General features: G+C 46.1%; 1 protein-coding gene across 4 annotated transcripts in view; it reads right to left on the bottom strand.

The window, feature by feature from the left end:
• Positions 1–23,625, bottom strand: part of LOC126334990 (sodium-independent sulfate anion transporter-like) — a 303,702-nt gene that overhangs the window by 92,397 nt on the left and 187,680 nt on the right. For 3 of the 4 annotated variants that reach the window (XM_049997802.1, XM_049997803.1, XM_049997801.1), the window contains exon 2: positions 19,277–19,517. In XM_049997802.1, coding sequence (XP_049853759.1) covers positions 19,277–19,474 — 198 coding nt within the window. In that variant the 5' untranslated portion in view covers positions 19,475–19,517. The remainder of the gene's footprint in view (positions 1–19,276; positions 19,518–23,625) is intronic. The other variant, XM_049997804.1, reaches the window with a different exon arrangement.

Consider the following 23,625-nt stretch of genomic DNA (forward strand, 5'->3'; position numbering starts at 1 on the left):
GTGGTGAGCACGACGGAATGTCATACCTGACGGCCCAGGCTCGATTCCCGGCTGGGTCGGAGATTTTCTCCGCTCAGGGACTGGGTGTTGCGTTGACTTTATCATCATCCTATCATCCTCATCATCACGCAAGTGGCCTAAGTGTCGTCAACTTTAAAGACTTGCACCAGGCGAACGATCTACCCGACGGGAGACCCAAGCCACACGGCATTTCCATTGCCAACATGCCCCCTTGCTGGTGCGCGGTTGGTAAGTAGTTCTCGTGGTAGGAGGATCTATTCCTCCATGAGAGCAGTTGATAACTGCTAAATGGTCATTGGTGCACCGGTAGGTGCTACAATACGTCTCCCCAATGCATCTCACATGTTTTCCATGGGATTTAAATTGGGGGAACGGGCAGGCCATCCCCTCGTTCGCTGAGCTCCATCTGCTGCGTAGTTTGATGCGGTCGCGCATAATCATACATAAAAATTAAGTTACGACCGGACGCAGCACGTGGGAGAGGAGTACTCTGTCACAACGTAGCCGGTGAATGTACTGCGTTCAAAGATATGGAGATCAGTATCCCATGCAAAATTATACCTCTTATACCACATCACCTGGATCACCGAAACGATCATGTTCGACAATGCTCATGGGTGAATTACGTGATCTCACTGCTCGCTCTATGTGGACGCGTCTAGCATCGTCGAACATGATCGTATTGGTTGTCCATCTGTTACGGTGAAGCAAATCATAATGCTGTATAGTCGTGTTGATCTCCATAGCTTTCAACCCAATAAACTCACCGCTCAGCGTTATTGTGATAGTTAACTCCTTCCCCATGTGCGTATTTTCAGGGAGCGTTTGTCTCTGACTTTATTTTTATGGATGACAGCGCATGCTCGCTCTAACTGCGCAGGCAGAGGAGCTCTTGGAACGAGAGGATATTTGGTGAGTGGACTGGCCTTCCAGTTTCCCCGACTCAACTCCAATCAAACACGTGTGGTATGCGTTGGGGAGAGGCGTTGCACGACGTCCATATGCGCCAACGACCATCCAGCAGTTAACCTCGCTGGTGGAGGAATGGAGCGGCCTGCCACAAGAACTCCTTACCAAGTGGCCACCATTACTATACGTTGCAGAGCATGCTTTGCCGTTCGTGGTGATTACACATTTGTTAAGAAATATGCCCAGCTTTTTTAATGTCCAGGGGGCCGTAACTAATAGCAGAGATTTCAGTGTAATTATTGTCTTCGAGTAGAAGCGTCTTTTCTCTTTGTCTCGTTGGGTATTTCTTTCAGATACCTTTTGTACTGTACTGTAGCAGTTCTTTCCAAGCGTGGTTCAAGTTTCATCTAGCTACGTTACTCGATAGTGACACATAATGGGCAAATTTATTAGGATGTTTTTATAGCCACCAGCATCCGCAACAAACATCGCAGAACGTTTCAGGGAAAGTCTTGAGTACATAGGAAGTCAATATCTAAATTATTCATTAGTTATAGGTGTAGACTTTAATCTAGCGTCCACTGACTGGGAAAATTGCACGTTTATCACAGGGGGCAGAAGGAAAGATTCGTGTGAAGTTATTCTAGGAGCGCTCTCAACATAAAACCTTGACCAGTTGGTTAGAAAACAAACTCGAGATGACAACATATTAGATATCTTGGCGACAAACAGAGCTGATCATTTTCAGGAAGTTAATCTAGGAGAAGGTATTAGCGAACATAATTTCGTTGTGGCTTCCATGTCAGTGGAAGTTGCAAGAAAACCAAAGAAAGAGCTTAGAGCTTGCTTGTTTGGGAAAGTGAATAAAAGTGTCATTAGGTAATATCTTCATAGTGAGCTCCAAGCATTCACCGTGATACACAAAGATATTGAACATCTTTGGTCGGAATTTAAAGGTATTGTCCACCATGTGCTAGAGAAATATGTGCCCAGCAAAAATATAGGGGAGGGAAAGGATCCACCTCGGTACAACAAACATATTAGGAAGTTGCTGAGAAAGCAGAGAATTTTGCACACTCGTTTTAAACGTAGTCACTGCTCCTCTGACAAACAGAAATTATGCGAAATGAAACCAGCTGTCAGAAGGACAATGAGAGATTCTTTTAACGAATTTGAAAGCAATATTTTATCTGCACATTCTAAAAATAACCTTTAAAAACTCGTTTACGGTAGAGGACTGCACCACCATTCCCCCTTTCAACCATCGAACAAACGTAAGGATGGCTGACATAGTGTCTAGTGTATCTGGGACTGTAAAACAGTTAAGATCCTTAGACCCCTGGAAGGCATCTGGCCGAGACAGTATCCCCGTAAGATATTATGTTGACTATGCTACAAATATAGCACCATTCTTATCCATTATTTATCAGATATCATTGGAACAGCAGGAAGTTCGATGGGACTGGAAGAAGGCCCAGGTCATAGCAGTCTATAAAAAGGGTAGAAAATCGGATGCACATAATTACCGGCCAAGTTCACTGACATCGACTTGTTGTAGAATCATGGAACCTATTTTGTGTTGAGACATAATGACCTTTCTAGACCTTGAGAAGCTCATTTGCAGAAACAAGCACGGTTTTAGGAAACAGTGGTCATGCGAGACACAGCTGGCCCTATTTGCGCATGATATACAACAGGCTCTAGATACCGGCTCCCAGGTTGATGCCATTCGAAAGGCGTTCGACTCATTTCCGCACTGTCACTTGATACAAAAAGGGCTCGCTTACGGTCTATCCGATGACATATGCGGTTGGATAGAAAGTTTTCTAACAGACAGGGAGCAGGATATCGTCCTGAACTGGGTGACTTCAACAGAAACAAGCGTAACTTCAGGTGTGCCCCAGGGCAGCGTAATAGGTCCGCTGCTTTTACTATTTACGTAAACTATCTGGTTGATGGTATTGACAGCGGCTTTAGACTGTTTGCCGATGATGCTGTAGTCTACAGGAAAGTAGTATCACACGAAAGCTGTGAACAAATCAATGAGGATTTGTAGAAAATAAATGCATGGTGTAGTGACTGGCAGTTATATCTCAATATTAGTAAGCGTAACCTACTGCGTATAACAAGGCGAAAATCCCCATTAATGAACGACTACAATATAAATACCCAGTCTTTGGAAGCGGTAACATCCGTCAAGTATCTGGATGTGACTATTCGAAATTATCTCAAATGGAATGATCAGATTACACAAGTAACGGGCAAGGCGAACTCTAGATTGCGGTAGTATTCTGAAGCGATGCAGTCCTTCAGCAAAGGAAATAGCTTACAATACGTTAGTTCGTCCAGCCTTAGATTATTGTTCGTCTGTATGAGACCCTTACCGGTTGGGTCTGATTCAAGAGACTGAGAAGGTCCAAAGAAGAGCGGCAAGATTCGTGACTGGTACATTTAGCAATCGCGAGAGTACAAATCTCATAGAAAGTTTGAAGTGGGACACACTTTCAGATAGTCGGCGTGCTAAACAGAAGGGGCTGCTCACTAAATTACGAAATCCAATCTTCGTCGAGGATGTAGAGCACATATTATTACCACCAACGTTCAAATCGCCTAATGATCATCAGTCAAAGATAAGGGAAATAAGAGCTCGTACTGAGGCGTTCAGACAGTCGTTTTCCCTCGCGTGATCCGCAAGTGGAACAGAGGGGGGAGGGGGGAAATATGACTTTGGCGCGAATTGTGCCCTCTGCCACACACCACTTGGTGGCTAGCGGAGAATATACATAGATGTAGATGAGTTGCTTTCTTCGTTAAGTCTTATGGTGGAGTGTCGGTGGCCCCGCTACCCCGGAGCTGGCATTTGAGCTGTGCGTACTGATCTTAGGACATCGAGCTCATTTGCTACAGTCAAGAGACAGTGAACTACACTGGCAAAACCATGTATGGAGTCCTTAAAAATATAGGCCTACATGTGGGGAATGCTGCACCCTGTTAGAGGCGTCGCTGATAAGTTGGTAACTGGTAGAGCCTTACAGATAAAGGATCTACCTGCATGTGGGGCCGGAGCCTGTTTATGTGTCAGGTCTTCGGTCCCCTGCTTTCATTTTATTTCCCATGAGTGGAGTGGTGGACCGGCATCTCGTAACGTTAGTAACAAATCGCCTCACAAAGTCTGATGGTTCTCTGTGAATAATGACCTGAGAATCTGGTTTTTGCATTTGTTTTTTGCCACCACTCTGTGAATGCGGCACCTATCTTGCACAAAGCTTTCTTATACGTTGTTAATTCGTCGTTTACAGTGTGCTGTACTTTTTCTTCTGACAAAAAATATTGTCCCATCTATTTTATACATCTCTGAACGCCATTCGTGCGACACCACATTGCGAAGATTCTCGGAAGTTTTCGTAAGAGTTTGAAGTTTCAGTTTCAACAGGGGAACTGTTACATTTAAATACCGCCTGCTATTTCTTTACCGCTCTTTATAAACATTGATCAGCTTCAATGAATTCCGTTAGCGATATTCTCAGCAAAACCGAGGATTTTACAAACGCACGATATTCTAGTTCATCCATCTGACCGGAACAATTACACCAAGACTAAAAAACCTGTACAAACAAAACAAGTGTTCACATGTTATGGCTACTTGAAGTATGTTATTGTGTAACATCTAACCCCCGACTCCCAACCTGGTGCACGGCCACTTCGGCGGATTCCGTAACAATGTAGCTGCTTATTTATCCTAGCAGCTTTTCATTTGGCCTCTCGAGGGTGCGTCCACCCTGTTCTAAATCTATCCATCATCTACGTATCCGTCGCTACTCTGCAGTTCCCATACAAGCACTTAGCAGAAGATTCGCAAATCCACTTTCAAACTATTTGTCGAGCGTTCCGCCACGGAGTAGCATGCGGGAAAAATGAATGTTCTCATTCATCGACATGAAAGTGCCGTCGTAACATTTTCAGCCTTCCTCGCGAGTGTTGTCTCTTGCAATATTTGCTATCGTTTTGTTTGAGGAGAAGCACTTACTTTCTGGAAGGTTTCTAGCCGCCAACATTTGCATAGCACTCAAAGCGCATGCCAAACATACCATATGGTTCCTTTGAACTCACGATCTCGGCACTTCTCCCGCTGTGTTCTGTTAAGCAGTTGAGTGAGATGTACTTGACGTAAGGTAGACAAATAAGAAGACAGGCGCTTTACATCGCGTATAGTGATTAGTGTAATAAGTGAAGATGGAAAATTGTAGGCGTTTAAGGGGACATAAATGTTTTTGGCTATATTTCAGCAGAATGCTTCCTTTCAGACCGAATGAACTAGTCCCCGTGTCTCCCAGGCAACAGCGTCATTGGCTATCACAGTATCACCGAGTTGATTCTCTGCACTGAAGCAGTACGCACCACAATGTACGCAAGACAAGTCTCGTTGGTTCCTGTCTCACCTTTTCCATCTTAAGTCACATCTGTACTTGAGGAGAAATCTTAATTCTATTTGGACACATTTACACATCTCTATTATGAATTCTTTCCTCTTCTAACATCAACATCGTCATCTATCTATCTACAGGGTGTTTCAAAAATGACCGGTATATTTGAAACGGCAATAAAAACTAAACGAGCAGCGATAGAAATACACCGTTTGTTGCAATATGCTTGGGACAACAGTACATTTTCAGGCGGACAAACTTTCTAAATTACAGTAGTTACAATTTTCAACAACAGATGGCGCTGCAAGTAATGTGAAAGATATAGAAGACAGCGCAGTCTGTGGGTGCGCCATTCTGTACGCAGTCTGTGGGTGCGCCATTCTGTACGTCGTCTTTCTGCTGTAAGCGTGTGCTGTTCACAACGTGCAAGTGTGCTGTGGACAACATGGTTTATTCCTTAGAACAGAGGATTTTTCTGGTGTTGGAATTCCACCGCCTACAACATTGTTGTTGCAACAAGACGAAGTTTTCAACGAAGGTTTAATGTAACCAAAGGACCAAAAAGCGATACAATAAAGGATCTGTTTGAAAAATTTGAACGGACTGGGAACGTGACGGATGAACGTGCTGGAAAGGTAGGGCGACCGCGTACGGCAACCACAGAGGGCAACGCGCAGCTAGTGCAGCAGGTGATCCAACAGCGGCCTCGGGTTTCCGTTCGCCTTGTTGCAGCTGCGGTCCAAATGACGCCAACGTCCACGTATCGTCTCATGCGCCAGAGTTTACACCTCTATCCATACAAAATTCAAACGCGGCAACACCTCAGCGCCGCTACCATTGCTGCACCAGAGACATTCGCCAACGATGTAGTGCACAGGATTGATGACGGCGATATGCATGTGGGCAGCATTTGGTTTACTGACGAAGCTTATTTTTACCTGGACGGCTTCGTCAATAAACAGAACTGGCGCATATGGGGAACCGAAAAGCCCCATGTTGCAGTCCCATCGTCCCTGCATCCTCAAAAAGTACTGGTCTGGGCCGCCATTTCTTCCAAAGGAATCATTGGCCCATTTTTCAGATCCGAAACGATTACTGCATCACGCTATCTGGACATTCTTCGTGAATTTGTGGCGGTACAAACTGCCTTAGACGACACTGCGAATACCTCGTGGTTTATGCAAGATGGTGCCCGGCCACGTCGCACGGCCGACGTCTTTAATTTCCTGAATGAATGTTTCGATGATCGTGTGATTGCTTTGGGCTATCCGAAACATACAGGAGGCAGCGTGGATTGGCCTCCCTATTCGCCAGACATGAACCCCTGTGACTTCTTTCTGTGGGGACACTTGAAAGACCAGGTGTACCGCCAGAATCCAGAAACAATTGAACAGCTGAAGCAGTACATCTCATCTGCATGTGAAGCCATTCTGCCAGACACGTTGTCAAAGGTTTCGGGTAATTTCATTCAGAGACTACGCCATATTATTGCTACGCATGATGGATATGTGGAAAATATCTTACTATAGAGTTTCCCAGACCGCAGCGCCACCTGTTGTTGACAATTGTAACTACTGTAATTTCGAAAGTTTGTCTGCCTGAAAATGTACTGTTGTCCCAAGCATATTGCAACAAACCGTGTATTTCTCTCGCTGCTCGTTTAGTTTGTATTGCCGTTTCAAATATACCGGTCATTTTTGAAACACCCTGTACGTACTCTTCAGACTACTTATTTGTGAAGTGCACGGCAGAGGGTACTTATCATTGTATCAGTCCCGTATCGAATTCAGGAGGAATGATTGTTTAAATGCCCCTGTGTGAGCTACAGTTAATATAATGTTGTCTTCGCTGTCACTAAGGGAGCAATATGTAGGGGATTGTAGTATATTATTAGAATCACCAATTAATACCCGTTCTTAAAACTTTGTTAGCAGATTTTCGGGGGATGGTTCGCGTCTCTCTTCGCACGTCTGCCGAATCATGGTTTTCACCATTTCCCTGACGGTTCCCCACGAGTCAGGTAAACCAGTGACCATTCGTGTTGTCATTTTTTATACGGCTATCACACAATTGAGCAACAATGGAAGATGGGAAGCACAAATGTGCTATAAGAAGTTCCATTTATAGACTGACTGCCTTATTCCAGGGCCAATGATTCACACCAAATTTTTACACCCAGGTTTTTATGAGTCGACTGATTACAGTTGTCACTCACTTATGTTTCAGTCATAAGATTCTACTGTTCTGTGGTGTGTGAAGAGCGCTATTTTACATTTTTGTACATTTAAAGCAATTTACCAAACTCCGCACGACACTGAAACCTTATGAAGATTTGACTGGATATTTGTGCAGTTCCTTTTTCAAGCAGTACTTCATTACAGATAACTGTATTACCTGTTTTGATTAATATGATACGTATCGTTATATCGTTGGGCCAATCCCATTGTCACTGATCAAGTATCAGTTTCAAAGACTTACTTGGGAGTACTCGCAATTTCTAGCACTCTATCTAGCCTGTATTGTCGTCGATAATAGGAATAAAAAGCTTCCGTGCAGCATAACATATTCACAACTATCCCTATTTTTCACTGATTTAATTTTGGCTCTTACGTCCTGAATCACTTTTGTCATCAGATACGAGTATCTGGTATAACCTAATACACACATCAAAAAAAGTTTTGCATCACCCGGGTTCCCAGAACTCCTGAAGATAAAAATTTGACTGTGAAATTGTATCAGTCCTTCTGACTCCTCAGAGATGTCACTTAACCCTCCTAAAGCTGTAAACAACCATGCATGAGCAGCGCCTATTAGACAGAGGGGGTCCGACAGCCGATCGGTTCCAGTCATTCCACCAGGAAGGAGGTACACGGCTCGTGTTGTCTGTAGTTCATCCATCCCTAGACGGTCAATACCGCGGTTCGATTGCGTCCGCATTGATAGTTTGTACCAGGAAGGGCTCTCAACAAGGGAAGAGTCCAGACATCTCGGAGTGAACCAAAGCGATGTAGTTCGGACATGGAGAAGATACAGAGAGACAGGAACTGTCGATGACATGCCCAAGGGCTACTACTGCAGTGGATGACCGCTACCTAGGGATTATGGCTCGGAGGAACCCTGACAGCACCACCACCATGTTGAATAATGCTTTTCGTGCAGTCACAGGACATCGTGTTACGACTCAAACCGTGCGCAATAGACTGCATGATGCGCAGCTTCACTCCCGACGTCCATGGCGAGGTCCATCTTTGCAACCACGACACATGCAGCGCGGCACAGATGGGCCCAACAACATGGCGAATGGACCGCTCAGGATTGGAATCACGTTCTCATCACCGACGAGTGTCGCACATGCCTTCAATCATACAATCGTCGGAGACATGTTTGAAGGCAACCCGGTCAGGCTGAATGCCTTAGACACACTGTCTCGCAAGTGCGGCAACGTGGAGGTTCCTGCTGGTTTGGGGTGGCATTATGTGGGGCCAGCGGACGCCGCTGGTGGCCACGCAAGGCGCTTAACGGATGTAAGATAAGTGAATGCCATCCTCCGACCGATAGTGCAAAGATATTGGCAGCATAGTGGCGTGGCATTCGTCTTCATGGTCGACAATTCGCACCCCCATCGTACACATCTTGTGAATGACTTTCTTCAGGATAACAACATCGCTCGACTAGAGCGGCCAGCATGTTCTCCAGATATGAACCCTATCGTACTTGCCTTGGATAGATTGAAAAGGGCTGTTTATGGACGACGTGACCCACCAACCACTCTGAGGGATCTATGCCGAATAGCCGTTGAGGAGTGGGACAATCTGGACCAACAATGCCTTGATGAACTTATGGGCAGTATGCTACGACGAATACAGGCATGTATTAATGGAAGAGGACGTGCTACTCGGTATTAGAGGTACCGGTATGTACAGAAATCTGGACTACCACCTCTGAATGTTTTGCTGTATTGTGGTACAACATGCAATGTATGGTTTTCATGAGGAATAAAAAGGGCAGAAATGATGTTTATGTTGATCTCTATTCCAATTTTCTGTACAGGTTCCGGAACTCTCGGAACCGAGGTGATGCAAAACCTTTTTTGATGTGTGTGTGTAGTCCCGAAAGAAATGAGGTCTACTTGGAATGTTTGATACATTCTAGAATCGACAGAAAGCAATAGTTTGTTCACAAAAAAACCCTTGTGCTGCCGTAGTCTTCACGTAAAAAATGGTGTCACACGTTATAGTTCACTGTAGCGGTAGCCTGTGCAGAGGTCGCTGAATCGGAATGTAAATTCTGTACATGAGTACGGACCAAAACAACAACAAAATGTCCAGTAAACAAGGGCTATAAAGAGCATACCTTAAGAGCTATGAGCATTATGAGTTATTTTACGGCAGACGAGATGTGTTTTGTACCAGTGAAGATGAAAAACTGCTTAAAGCTCTAAAGATATGCACTTTAGGGCACATGTTTACCTGACATTTTTTCTTGTTTTGGTTCATATTACCACTTCTGAAAGTTTGTCGGAGGAGTTGTGGTTTACCCTTTTGTCCTATAGGACATGAGTGTTGAATCACAGCCGACCGGAGTGGCCGAGCGGTTCTAGGCGCTACAGTCTGGAACCGAGCGACCGCTGCGGTCGCAGGTTCGAATCCTGCCTCGGGCATGGATGAGTGTGATGTCCTTAGGTTAGTTAGGTTTAAGTAGTTCTAAGTTCTAGGGGCTGATGACCACAGCAGTTAAGTCCCATAGTGCTCAGAGACATTTGAACCATTTTTTTTTCTTGACTCACCCACTATACCAATAGCTGAATTGCGAAGGGCTTCTACAATGTTCCCTTGTACAAAACGGCGAGGAAATAATATTCTATGCAGAATTTTGGCTCTTTTTGAGGCATCCATACATGTCAGAGGTTGCAGGAATAACTTTTAATTGCGAGTGCTAGCTTCTTCCGTTTTAATTTGTGACCAGCACTTCTTATTCAAATGTAAAAGATAAAAACTGCTGTTGGAAAATGAAAAATGAACACCATAAAACAATGAATCATCAATAACGTCGCAGCCACATATTTTATGTGGTGTACTATGATTGTAATAGAACTTGGAAAAAAGGAGAGGGGAAACAGCGGCATGCGGAGTACCCTTCGCACCGCATCATGATGTTGCTCCTGGAGCGTATATGTAAATGTAGATGTGATCTCAGGCTCGTCTGGTCACATTGTCTGGAACTACAGGTGCAGTAGTTTGAATAGTATACACTAAGTACAATGCAGACCTGAAAGATTCTAGACGTATCATATCTTCTCTTTGGGAGGGAGGATTCAAGTTACTTCTGCCTATGACGCCGTGCATTTTATTGAGGGATGTTGTCGGTAACATAAATCAGTTAGGCAAGCATAATTCCATCACGCCCCACGCATTCTAATAGAGGACATATCAGCTGCTCGTGTTAGCTGTATCAGCTACTAAACACCTCAGAGAACTTGTAAGGCAACCAAAAAAAGTATGTGCATTGGCTTTTCCATCCAGGTTGAGCACATTTCCCTGACAAAAAGCCGGCCGGTGTGGCCGAGCGGTTCTAGGCGCTTCAGTGTGGAACCGCGGACAGCTGCGGTCGCAGGTTCGAATCCTGCCACAGGCATGGATGTGTGTGATGTCCTTAGGTTAGTTAGGTTTAAGTAGTTCTAAGTTCTAGGGGACTGATGACCTCAGATGTTAAGTCCCATAGTGCTCAGAGACAACTACCGCAGTCCACTTCACCACTCCGCCGCCCCACACCGAACCCACGGCTATTGTGCGGTTCGGCCCCCTGTAGACAACCCCAGGGAACGTCTCACACCAGACGTGTGTAACCCCTATGTTTGGGTGGTAGAGTAATGGTGGTGTACGCGTACGCGGAGAACTTATTTGCGCAGCAATCGCCGACATAGTGTAACTGAGGCGGAATAAGGGGAACCAGCCCGCATTCCCCGAAGCAAATGGAAAACCGCCTAAAAACCATCCACAGACTGGCCGGCTCACCGGACTTCGTCGCAAGTCCGCCGGGCGGATTCGTGCCGGGGACCAGGCGCTCCTTCACACTACGGAAAGCCGTGTGTTAGACCGCTCGACTAACCAGGCGGGCTGAGGACAGGCATACTCTTAGTCAATGTTCCGATCGACAATTTCTGACCACCACAATGGAGGGTCGCCACATTGTGCATCAGTCACACTGAAAATCCTTTGCATCTGCGCCGGCCATCCGAGAATAAGTAATGGACTCTATGCACCACTGGTCGGAGTCTAACAGCAGCCGGACTCAGGTCTTACTGACCCATGAATAAGTTACCGTTAACACCAGAACACGAACGACTACATTTGGAGTAGTACTGTGACCGGAAATGCTGGACTGCTGACGCATTTCATTATCCCATATGACCATCGTTGTCGAGTATTGTTGTGTGGAGGTCCATTCTACCAACGACCTGGGGAGGGAGGGTTTGGGAGAAGAGACCAAACAGCGAGGTCATCGGTATCATCGAGTTAGGGAAGGACGGGGAAGGAAGTGGGCCGTGCCCTTTCAAAGGAGCCATCCCGGCTTTTTCCTGGAGCGATTTGGGGAAATCACGGAAAACCTAACTCAGAATGAACCGTCGACATCCCGAATGCAAGTCCAGTGTGCTAGCCACTGCGCCACCTATCTCGGTGATTTGTGGAGGCACTGCGGTGTTACTCCTGTCGACATTGCGTGCAGAACCATTGGATATGAGTTCAGGTTACTGCTAGTAGTGATTGAATGAACTCTGACGGCACAATGGTACGTTATGGACATGCTGTCCCCACTGTGTTGCCTCCCATGCTACAGTATCGTGATGCCACTTCTCAACAGTTCAATGCCGCGCCAACGCGTGGAATATGTCTGTGTGAACTGTCTTCTTGATGTTGAGGTACTCCCGTGACCAGCAAGACCCCCAAATCTGTCCCTGGTATAAAAGGGCTCAGCTCGGACGTCAGCTCTGTCACAGCGCCAGTATCCAGGATATCAAGTACCAGTTACAACGGTTGTGGCCCATATTAAATCATGAGAACACACAACTGATTTACGACATCCTTCCAAAGTGTATCAGTGCATATATACAGTTCAGAAGGCGTGCAACATCATAGTGATAAGTGGGTTCATATTGCCGAGTGCTTTATAAAATTGACTCGATTTTGTAATCACTGTAATATACATACCCTCTCAACCAGTGAAGTTTCATTTCTTTAACTCCTCGCCTTATGGGTTTTCCACTTATTTTGTCAGGCTGTGTCCCTGCCGCCTTTGTAGGAATAGCCTGAGAATGGGCTGGATGACACTGCGGAAATTACTGCTCTACGGATGTGCACCCACTCGCAGAAGTCCTTCTCCGACGCCAATCCCGAAACTGGTTTCTTGACTATGCATAACTTTGCGCTCATCATCCTTCCAATTGTGTCTTTCGCTACATCATCCTAGGTGTTTGAAAAAGCCCGACGGACGGCAACCTTCCTCACAGTGCAATTTTCAGGGAACAGATTTTTGGAGGTATTAGCGGAAACGCTGTTAAGGCCATGTGATGGGCAGAGGCTGTACTTCTGTTGATACGTCTCATGAGTGAATCTGACTCTGCTCTTCAGGATCAAAACTACGAGCACATGTACCTCCCTTGTATCACCTATACAATCTTTACTATGTGGCGATCAGTTCTTCGGGAGAAGTAATGAGTCCGCCATAGGCCTTCAGAATGACGTCACTGAAATGAAATTAATTGCTCGAACTGTGCTCGTCGACCCTACTCTATCATGTCTACAATGTTTACTAACTTATTATGACGCTTGAAAGCACAGAAACTACACTTAACAAGTGAAACAGAGTTGTTATAGGCTCCGCTTTTTCGCGGTTTCTATCTCCTTAGTAGCACAGCACAGTGAAGCATTGTCTTCACTGCTTCTATCAGTGTCCCATGCACACATGTAGTTTCGCGTTTTGAATGTATGTTTTTTTTTTTCACCAGTGTATAAGACTGAAAACTACTCAGCAAGCAAAAGACATATATAGGTTCGGAACTATTAGCAAAGAGGAAAACAAAGAAATGATTCGGGGAAAAATTGAATGGAAGACGTAATTTTCTTTATAACGGCAGTGACATGAAAATATACTGGATGTGTAATTAGGCAAATGGATAGTAGATGGATCAAGGAAGTACTGTACTGAATTAAAAGAGATAAGGAAATTAAGAGACGACAACTTGTTAATTCTTCAGCTTTTGTAGTCTTGTCGTCCTCAGTTGGGTATAATAATATGATATGCTGATAATTTCTACTTTTTTAACGTCTAATTACAACTGAATGAAACACAATTTAGGTGCCATATGCCTTCCACCTTTTTCTTTGAAAGGCTTCTTAGTAGCCTGGACTATTTCCATATCTTTGTTTGTTCTATTTAGTTTACATTTTGGACGATGTTTATATATGTTATAAACAGTTCTGTCAGTTTGGTTTTCTATGACATAGTAATAATTTTAAGTTCCACTTACAGGTTCCGTAGTTGTTGTTCTACATGTCGTGTGTTTTGTCACATTTTTAGCGTTGTTATTTTTCTGCTATCTGGAACTTTGTTTTTCAGACTTCACAGCACTCGAAACTTGTTTCGATGTGTTTTGTGTGAGATATTGAATGTGTCTGCGATATCTGTGAGCCATTTGTGTGTGTGTGTTTGTCAAATTGTATTTGTTTTGGTATGATTAGATAGGATGGATGGATTTCAGGAATTGTTTCATGGACTGAAGAGAAGCACTTAAAATTCCAATGGGAAAGAACATGGAGTACAGCAAGATGTAAGAAAGGTGGAACGCTGTTGTAAGTCACGTTTGTCAAGGACGGCGGGGGGCATTCGACATTATATTTGACTGGGTAGATATTTCAGGCATTTGAGGAGGGAAAGGTCTCGAGCTCGATTCCCGACCGGGTTGGGGATTTTCTATGCCCAGGGGCTTTGTGTTGTCCTTATCATTTCATCATCATCCGTATCGTTCATGGGAGTGGCTAGATTGGACTATGAAAGTAATTGGACTTTGTACGGGTGCTGATGACAGTGCAGTTAAGCGCCCCTCAAACCAAACATCATCATTATTTGAGGGTAAGTGGAAACTTTTTCAGCTTGTGCTGGATGTGAGTTGGAGGGAATGGGTGGGGGGGAGGGTCGGCGGGGGGTTGGGTGGAAGAGGCGTTTACGGATTTGGAGGGTGTGGTAAAATTTGGAATGAGCGGAAATTCACGCAACACTTCCATAGGTGAGGAAACGTCTTATAAATATATTGCTGATCATTGAAGTTGCAGCACCAGGAAGGCTAGCAAATAACGAAATTTTACTTCTAGTGGCTCTACAGTTTAGTAGAAAAATTCTGGTTGATCATCAAATCCAAATGAGCTTTGATGGTATGTCATTCAACGTTGCTTCATCTGTGTTGCAGGGTTCATTAACCGTAGTGGACAGCGAGTTACGGCGTCCCAATCTTTCGGCAACCCATGACCAAACCTTTTCAGTGGTTGTAAATTCTGGAGAAGGTGCTTGCCGGAGCTACAATCGGCCATCTTCTGTAGCGAGTTAGGTCACTAAAGCCACAGGCAACATGCGGTCTCCTGTTATCCTGTCGAAAGATAGCATCGTATAATGTCGAAGGTAGGCCACAACTACGGGCCTTAACACTCCAGATATGTAACAGTTGCTGTCCAAATTGCGAACTACGCGATCCAGAGGTGACCGTGTTGTGTACATCATGACATTCCGCACCATCACGCCAGGTGCTGGTCCCATACGACGATGACGGACGCAGTCTACCAAAGCTGGTTATTCTCGGAGCCTCCACACGCGGGTATGTCCATCATGATACGGTAGACAGAACCGGGACTCGTCTGAAAGTACGAGGGCGATTTGAAAAGTTCTAGGAATAACCACGAGAGGTCAGCGCTAGCGCAACGAGTTGTTTACGTAATATTCATTGGACAGTTGCCTGTAAACACGTGCCACGTCAGTGCTTTTGGAAGAGATCTGTGGCGGTAACGTGGCTCTGGTGGCGTTCACGCGTAGTGACTTGCGGAGATGGAAAAAATCGGGATTCGAACAGCAATTAAGTACTTCGTAAAGAAAAGTATGAAAGCAAAGGACATTCATGCCGACTTCCAGAATACGCTCAGAGTCTGCTCCTTCATATTCAACTGTTGCCAAGTGGAGAAATTAATTTAAATTTGGTCGGGAGAGCTGAGATGATGATTCGCGCACTGGTTGGCCAAGATGTGTCACTACTTCAAAAATCATTGCAAAAGTGCACAAAATGCTCATTGAGGACCGCCGATTGAAAGTGCGTGAAATTGCTTACGCTTGCCAGACGTCATCTGAAAGGGTATATCACATTTTAAGTGAAGAATTAGAAATGAAAAAAAAAAATATCTTGAATATGGGTGAGGCGACTCTTGTTGCTGGATCAAACGTGTGCCGTCGCCATGGCAAATTACACGAAGTAAGGTATGAATTGTTACAAACCCGCCTTATTCACCCGATATGGTTCCGTCAGACTTCCATCTCTTCCCAAAACTGAAAATTGTTTTTGGTGGACGAAGATTCACTTCAAACAAAGAACTGATAGTCGGAGTTGACAACTACTTTGCAGGCCTCGTACGACCAGGTGTCTCTCCAGCATCTGGTGTCGTCGATGACCTCGCCACTGCCGACCCACAACACTCTGCTTCCTCGTCGAGAGAATTTGCAACAGCGATCGTCGGGCTGACAATTCGTGGTGTTCAAGGCGTCGCCACACTTTCCTTGTAGGTCGACGTAAGAGTTTTCTGGGTGTGGTACGCGTCATAATGTGTAAAAGTACTGGTGCTGGAGGAAAACCAACGTTTCGGCCACGGTTGCGTTGGCGTTCTTCTGGGTCTACTGGTGCGTTCTAGCTATGCAGTGTCCCTTATGTTTTGTTACTGTTCACTGCGCATGCCATTACGTCATAATTTTAAAAAGATAGTTCGGTTCATTGGTCCCTTTCCATGTGGATACTTTCTTGCTACAAACAAGCAGATCTCCTGACTCAATGAAACGTGACGTGGCTGCACGATCCAGCACAGCCGCACGATAAATAAAGCTGTCTTCACGGGAACTAGTCGCGTGGGACAGTTGAAACCGTTCATGGCACTTAAAACAGAAGTTTGTCGGTTCGAACAGGAATTTGGTGTCCTAACTGTATTTAGAAAGAACGAGTCGCGTAAGAATTCAGGCAAAGCTTGTGCATTCGCACAGAAGAATGTCAATGGCCGGGTAGCCTTTTTAACTTTATGAAGATGGTATTTGTGAGAAGACTGTTCGCCACTGACAAAAAAAAACGTAACACAGTGGTGCGTGTACACATTAAGGCTCCACTTATAAAAATATCTGCGCTTATACTCAGTACACTTTGCATAATAGTCGTCATGCCCAATGGTTGCACACGTAGCGCAATGCCGCGAGTCCTCGGTTATATTTGAGAACTTGTATACTGTGGTTTCTACGCTGGTATACAACGAGGTGACAAAAGTCATGGGATATATTGTAACATCGTGTTGGATCTCCTTTTGCCTGGTGTAGTGCAGCAACTCTATGTGGCATGGAGTCAACAAGTCATTGGAACTTCCCTACAGAAATACTGACCCATGTTGCCTCTAAATACAGCCATAATTGCGAAAATGTTGGCTGTGTAGGATTTTATTCACGACCTGACCTCTCTATTATGTTCCATAAACGTTCGATGGGTTTCGAGGCGGGCAATCTGGGTAACCAAATCATTAGCTCGAACTATCCAGAAAGTTCTTCAAACCAACTGTGAACGAATGTTTCCTGATGTCATGGGGCATTGTCATCCATAAAAAGTCCATTGTTGTTTGGGTACATGACGCCCATGAATGGCTGTAAATGGTCTCCAAGTAACCGAACCAAGCCCATTACAGTCTATGATCTGTTCAGCTGGACCAGCGGACCCAGTCTATTCCATGTAAACACAGCCCACACCCTTATGGAGCAACCACCAGCTAGCACAGTGCCTTGTCGGCAACTTGGGTCCACGGCTTCGTGGAATCAAACCCCACCATTAGCTCTTACCAGCTGAAACTGGGACTCATCCGATCAGGCCCCGGTGCTCCAGTTGCCTAGGGTCCAACCGATATGGTCACGAGCCCAGTAGAGGCGCTGCAGGCTAGGTCGTGCTGTTAGCAAAGGCTCTCCTGTCGACCGTCTGCTGCCACAGCCCAGTAACGCCAAATTTCGCCGCGCTGTCATAACGGATATGTTCGTTGTACGTCCAACATTGATTTCTGCATTCATTTCACGATTTTTTTTTCTTTTAGCGGTGAGTACGCAAACGTTGCTGCTGTCGGTCGTTATGTCAACGCCGCCGGTCACAGCGTTGTGCGTGGTGAAATTTGTCATTTTCAGCACACTCTTGACTATTTGGATCTGGGAATATTGAATTCCCTAGCGATTTCCGGAATGGAATGTCCCACGTATCTAGCTCAAACTACTGTTCACATCAACATCTACAGCTACATTTATATTCCGCAAGCCACCCAACGGTGTGTGGCGGAGGGCACTTTACGTGCAACTGTCATTACCTCCCTTTCCTGTTCCAGTCGCGTATGGTTCGCGGGAAGAATGGCTGCCGGAAAGCCTCCGTGCGCGTTCGAATCTCTCTGATTTTACATTCGTGATCTCCTCGGGAGGTACAAGTAGGGGGAAGCAATATATTCGATACCTCATCCAGAAACGCACCCTCTCTAAACCTGGACAGCAAGCTACACCACAATGCAGAGCGCCTCTCTTTCAGAGTCTGCCACTTGAGTTTGCTAAACATCTCCGTAACGCTATCACGCTTACCAAATAACCCTGTGACGAAACGCGCCGCTCTTTTTTGGATTTTCTCCATCTCCTCTGTCAACCAGACCTGGTACGGATACCACACTGATTAGCAATATTCAAGTATAGGTCGAACGAGTGTTTTGTAGGCCACCTCCTTTGTTGATCGACTACATTTTCTAAGGACTCTCCCAATGAATCTCAACCTGGCACCCGCCTTACCAACAATTAATTTTATATGATCATTCCACTTCAAATCGTTCCGTACGCATACACCCAGACATTTTACAGAAGTAACTGCTACCAGTGTTTGCTCCGCTATCATATAATCATAGAATAAAGGATCCTTCTTTCTATGTATTCGCAATATATTACATTTGTCTATGTTAAAGGTCAGTTGCCACTCCCTGCATCAAGTGCCTATCCGCTGCAGATCTTCCTGCATTTCGCTGCAATTTTCTTATGCTGCAACTTCTCTGTATACTACAGCGTCATCCGCGAAAAGCCGCATGGAACTTCCGACACTATCTACTAGGACATTTATCAACATTGTTAAAGTAATGGTCCCATAACACTCCCCTGTGGCACGCCAGAGATTACTTTAACGTCTGTAGACGTCTCTCCATTGTTAGCTAAAACTCTTCAATCGAGCCAAACAGCTGGTCTGATACTCCGTAGGCTCTTACTTTGTTCATCAGGCGACAGTGCGGAACTGCATCGAACGCCTTCCGTAAGTCAAATCTGTTAATACCAGCCGTGCACCCATAATCACTTCGGAAACCTTTTCACATGAATCATCTGAGTACAAATGGCAGCTCCGCCAGTACTGTGCCCTTCTATACCTTATGTACGCGATGCTACAGCTATCTGTATTACGTGCATATCGCTACCCGATGACTTTTGTCACCCCTTTGTAGTCAATTTGCACCCGAAAAGAAACGAGTGACGAGTTTTCAGTTAAGTAGGCAGCAGACAAGTCCCCGAGCGTACGAAGAGGGCGAGCTCGGTCCCGCTGGCGAGTTTGAAGCTCATTTCCGGTCCGTAGTGCGCACCTGCGGGCTGAGGCCGGCGAGCGCCGCGTAGGCGATGGCCTGCGGGATGAGCGTGAGGCCCACGGTGAAGCCGGCCATGGCGTCGCACAGGGCGTCGCCCGCCGAGTAGCCGCGCAGCCAGCCCAGGATGGGCAGCCGGCGCCGCAGCTGCAGCCGCAGCCACGCGCAGCTGGGCTGCATCCGGCGCTTCGTCAGCATCTCCAGGGCCGTCCGCGACGCTGCCCGACGTCTGCTTCTGCCGCTGCAAAAAAACACGCGTAACAATAACTAAACATACACGGTCTCACAACGAGACTCACGACTCAAAAGTTCTCTGTACATTTTACAGCGTTCTTCTAAACGATGGACCTATTTTCGAAGCTTCCTATTTATTCAAGTACAAATCCAAAATGAACAAGCTTTATACCAATGAAAAGCGGAAGTTTCAAAGTTTTTTTTCAAAATGTTCGATATCAACATAACAAATTTAATTATTTGTAATAATTGTAATACACTCCTGGAAATTGAAATAAGAACACCGTGAATTCATTGTCCCAGGAAGGGGAAACTTTATTGACACTTTCCTGGTGTCAGATACATCACATGACCACACTGACAGAACCACAGGTACATAGACACAGGCAACAGAGCATGCACAATGTCGGCACTAGTACAGTGTATATCCACCTTTCGCAGCAATGCATGCTGCTATTCTCCCATGGAGACGATCGTAGAGATGCTGGATGTAGTCCTGTGGAACGGCTTGCCATGCCATTTCCACCCGGCGCCTCAGTTGGACCAGCGTTCGTGCTGGATGTGCAGACCGCGTGAGACGACGCTTCATCCAGTCCCAAACATGCTCAATGGGGGACAGATCCGGAGATCTTGCTGGCCAGGGTAGTTGACTTACACCTTCTAGAGCACGTTGGGTGGCACGGGATGCATGCGGACGTGCATTGTCCTGTTGGAACAGCAATTTCCCTTGCCGGTCTAGGAATGGTAGAACGATGGGTTCGATGACGATTTGGATGTACCGTGCACTATTCAGTGTCCCTTCGACGATCACCAGAGGTGTACGGCCAGTGTAGGAGATCGCTCCCCACACCATAATGCCGGGTGTTGGCCCTGTGTGCCTCGGTCGTATGCAGTCCTGATTGTGGCGCTCACCTGCACGGCGCCAAACACGCATACGACCATCATTGGCACCAAGGCAGAAGCGACTCTCATCGCTGAAGACGACACATCTCCATTCGTCCCTCCATTCACGCCTGTCGCGACACCACTGGAGGCGGGCTGCACGATGTTGGGGCGTGAGCGGAAGACGGCCTAACGGTGTGCGGGACCGTAGCCCAGCTTCATGGAGACGGTTGCGAATGGTCCTCGCCGATACCCCAGGAGCAACAGTGTCGCTAATTTGCTGGGAAGTGGCGGTGCGGTCCCCTACGGCACTGCGTAGGATCGTACAGTCTTGGCGTGCATCCGTGCTTCGCTGCGGTCCGGTCCCAGGTCGACGGGCACTTGCACCTTCCGCCGACCACTGGCGACAACATCGATGTACTGTGGAGACCTCAGGCCCCACGTGTTGAGCAATTCGGCGGTACGTCCACCCGGCCTCGCGCATGCCCACTATACGCCCTCGCTCAAAGTCCGTCAACTGCACATACGGTTCACGTCCACGCTGTCGCGGCACGCTACCAGTGTTAAAGACTGCGATGGAGCTCCGTATGCCACGGCAAACTGGCTGACACTGACGGTGGCGGTGCACAAATGCTGCGCAGCTAGCGCCATTCGACGGCCAACACCGCGGTTCCTGGTGTGTCCGCTGTGCCGTGCGTGTGATCATTGCTTGTACAGCCCTCTCGCAGTGTCCGGAGCAAGTATGGTGGGTCTGACACACCGGTATCAATGTGTTCTTTTTTCCATTTCCAGGAGTGTATTTGTAATAATATGTGTAATGTTTCAGAGCTAGATCAGAAATGTAAGGACTATGGTATGAAGATTAGCATCTCCAAAACGAAAGTAATGTCAGTCAGAAAGAAATATAAACGGATTGAGTGCCAAATAGGAGCAACAAAGTTAGAACAGGTGGACGGTTTCAAGTACTTAGGATGCATATTCTCACAGGATGGCAACATAGTGAAAGAACTGGAAGCGAGGTGTAGCAAAGCTAATGCAGCTACGATCTAATCTCTTCTGCAAGAAGGGAGTCAGTACCAAGACTAAGTTATCTGTGCACCGTTCAATCTTTCGAGCAACGTTGTTGTATGGGAGAGAAAGCTGGGTGGATTCAGGTTACCTTATCGACAAGGTTGAGGTTACGGATATGAAAGTAGCTAGGATGATTGCAGGTACTAGTAGATGGGAACAATGGCAGGAGGGTGTCCACAACGAGTAAATCAAAGAAAAACTGGGAATGAACTCTATAGATATAGCAGTCAGGGCGAACAGGCTTAGATGGAGGGGTCATGTTACACGCATGGGATAAGCAAGGTTACTCAAGAGACTCCTGGGTTCAGCAGTAGAGGGCAGGAGGAGTCGGGGCAGACCAAGGAGAAGGTACCTGGATTCGGTTAAGAATCATTTTGAAGTAATAGGTCTAACATCAGAAAAGGTACCAATGTTAGCACTGAATAAGGGATCGTGGAGGAATTTTATAAGGGGGCTATGCTCCAGACTGAACGCTGAAAGGCATAACCAGTCTTAAATGATGATGATGATGATGATGATGATGATGTAATAATTTGTAATTAACTAGTTTTCAATACTTAATTAATAATCAGAAATGTGATAAATGTTGTAAATGTTCAATGTGGCCACCGTCGGCTGCACAGCAAACATCAACTTGGTAGCCAAACTCGTCCTACACACGCGGAAGCGTATCTGCTGTTACCAAGTGCCTTAAACCTAACTAACCTAAGGACATCACACATATCCATGCCCGAGGCAGGATTCGAACCTGCGACCGTAGCGGTAGCGCGGTTCCTGACTGAGCGCCTAGAACCGCTAGACCACCGCGGCCGGCTGGCCAGGTCAGATACGAATGTAATTGAAGTGAAAGTTACCGTAAGTTCTATTGTTTATTATAAACTCTCAGTCAAAAAAATGGTTCTAATGGTTCTAAGCACTATGAGACTTAACATCTGAGGTCACCAGTCCCATAGACTTAGAACTACTTAAATCTAACTAACCTAAGGACAGCACACACATCCATGTCCGAGGCAGGATTCGAACCTGCGACCGTAGCAACAGCAGCGAGGTTCCGGACTGAAGCGCCTAGAACCGCTCGGCCACAACGGCCGGCATTTGATGATGGAGTTGCTGTATGTTCTCCTGACGGATATCGTTCCAAGTTCTGTCCAGATGGTGCGTTAGAACGGTAAAATCCCAAGCTTGATGGAGAGACGTGCCCATAATGCTCCACACGTTCTCAACTGCGTACAGATCAGTCGACCAGGCTGCCCAACGTGGTATTTGGCAAGCACTAAGACAAACAGTAGAAACTCTCGGCGTGTACGGACAGGCTGAAATTTGAGGTGTGGATGGCTTGCCATGTAGGGCAACAGAATGTGGCGTAACATAACGTCGACGTACCGCTGTACTGTAAGGGTGCTGCAGATGATAACCAAGGTGGTCCTGATACTAAATGAAACGACACCGGCAGTATGGCGGTCGGGAGACAGTATACGAGGCGTGTTTTTTAAGTAAGGTCCGTTTTGTTGTAGACACTAACAGTTCGCGCGTATACCGCAACGAGCGCTTGCGTCGTGTACCGGCATGCCTCGGGAACAACTGTGCTCAGTTTCAGCTCTGTAGCTAACCTGTACGGTTCTGTTCTGTGCTTTCAAAATGCTTAAGACTATCGACTCGCCCGCCGCGTGTGAGGTTCGCTCAGTGATATGGTTTTTGTCAGCAAGTAATCTGTCTGCTGCAGAAATTCATCGACAGATGTGTATGGTGGTACTGTTATGAGTGAAAGCAAAGTGCGTACGAGAATTCAAAGATGGCCGTGACAACATCCGTGATGAGGACCACTCCGGTCGCCCTTCTTTGATTACAGACGATTTGGTGGCTTCAGTTGAAACGAGGATTAGTAGAACAGGTGCTTCACCATAATAGGTCTCTCAAACGAATTTCTTGGTGTGTCGAGATCAGTGCTTTACGACATTGTTTCTGAACACGTGAAGTTAAGGAAACTGTGCTCCCATTGGCTCCCGAAACTCCTATCAGAGGACCACAAAAACCAAAGATTTGAGTGTGCGATGAAGTTCTTGACTCGTTGTCATGAAGAAGGTGACTTTTTCTTGAGTCAGTTCGCAACTGGAGACGAAACGTGGGTTTCGTATATCACGCTCGAATCGAAGCAACAGAGC

Source organism: Schistocerca gregaria, chromosome 2 (genome assembly GCF_023897955.1).
Source record: "Schistocerca gregaria isolate iqSchGreg1 chromosome 2, iqSchGreg1.2, whole genome shotgun sequence".
NCBI classification, from domain to species: Eukaryota; Metazoa; Arthropoda; class Insecta; order Orthoptera; family Acrididae; genus Schistocerca; species Schistocerca gregaria.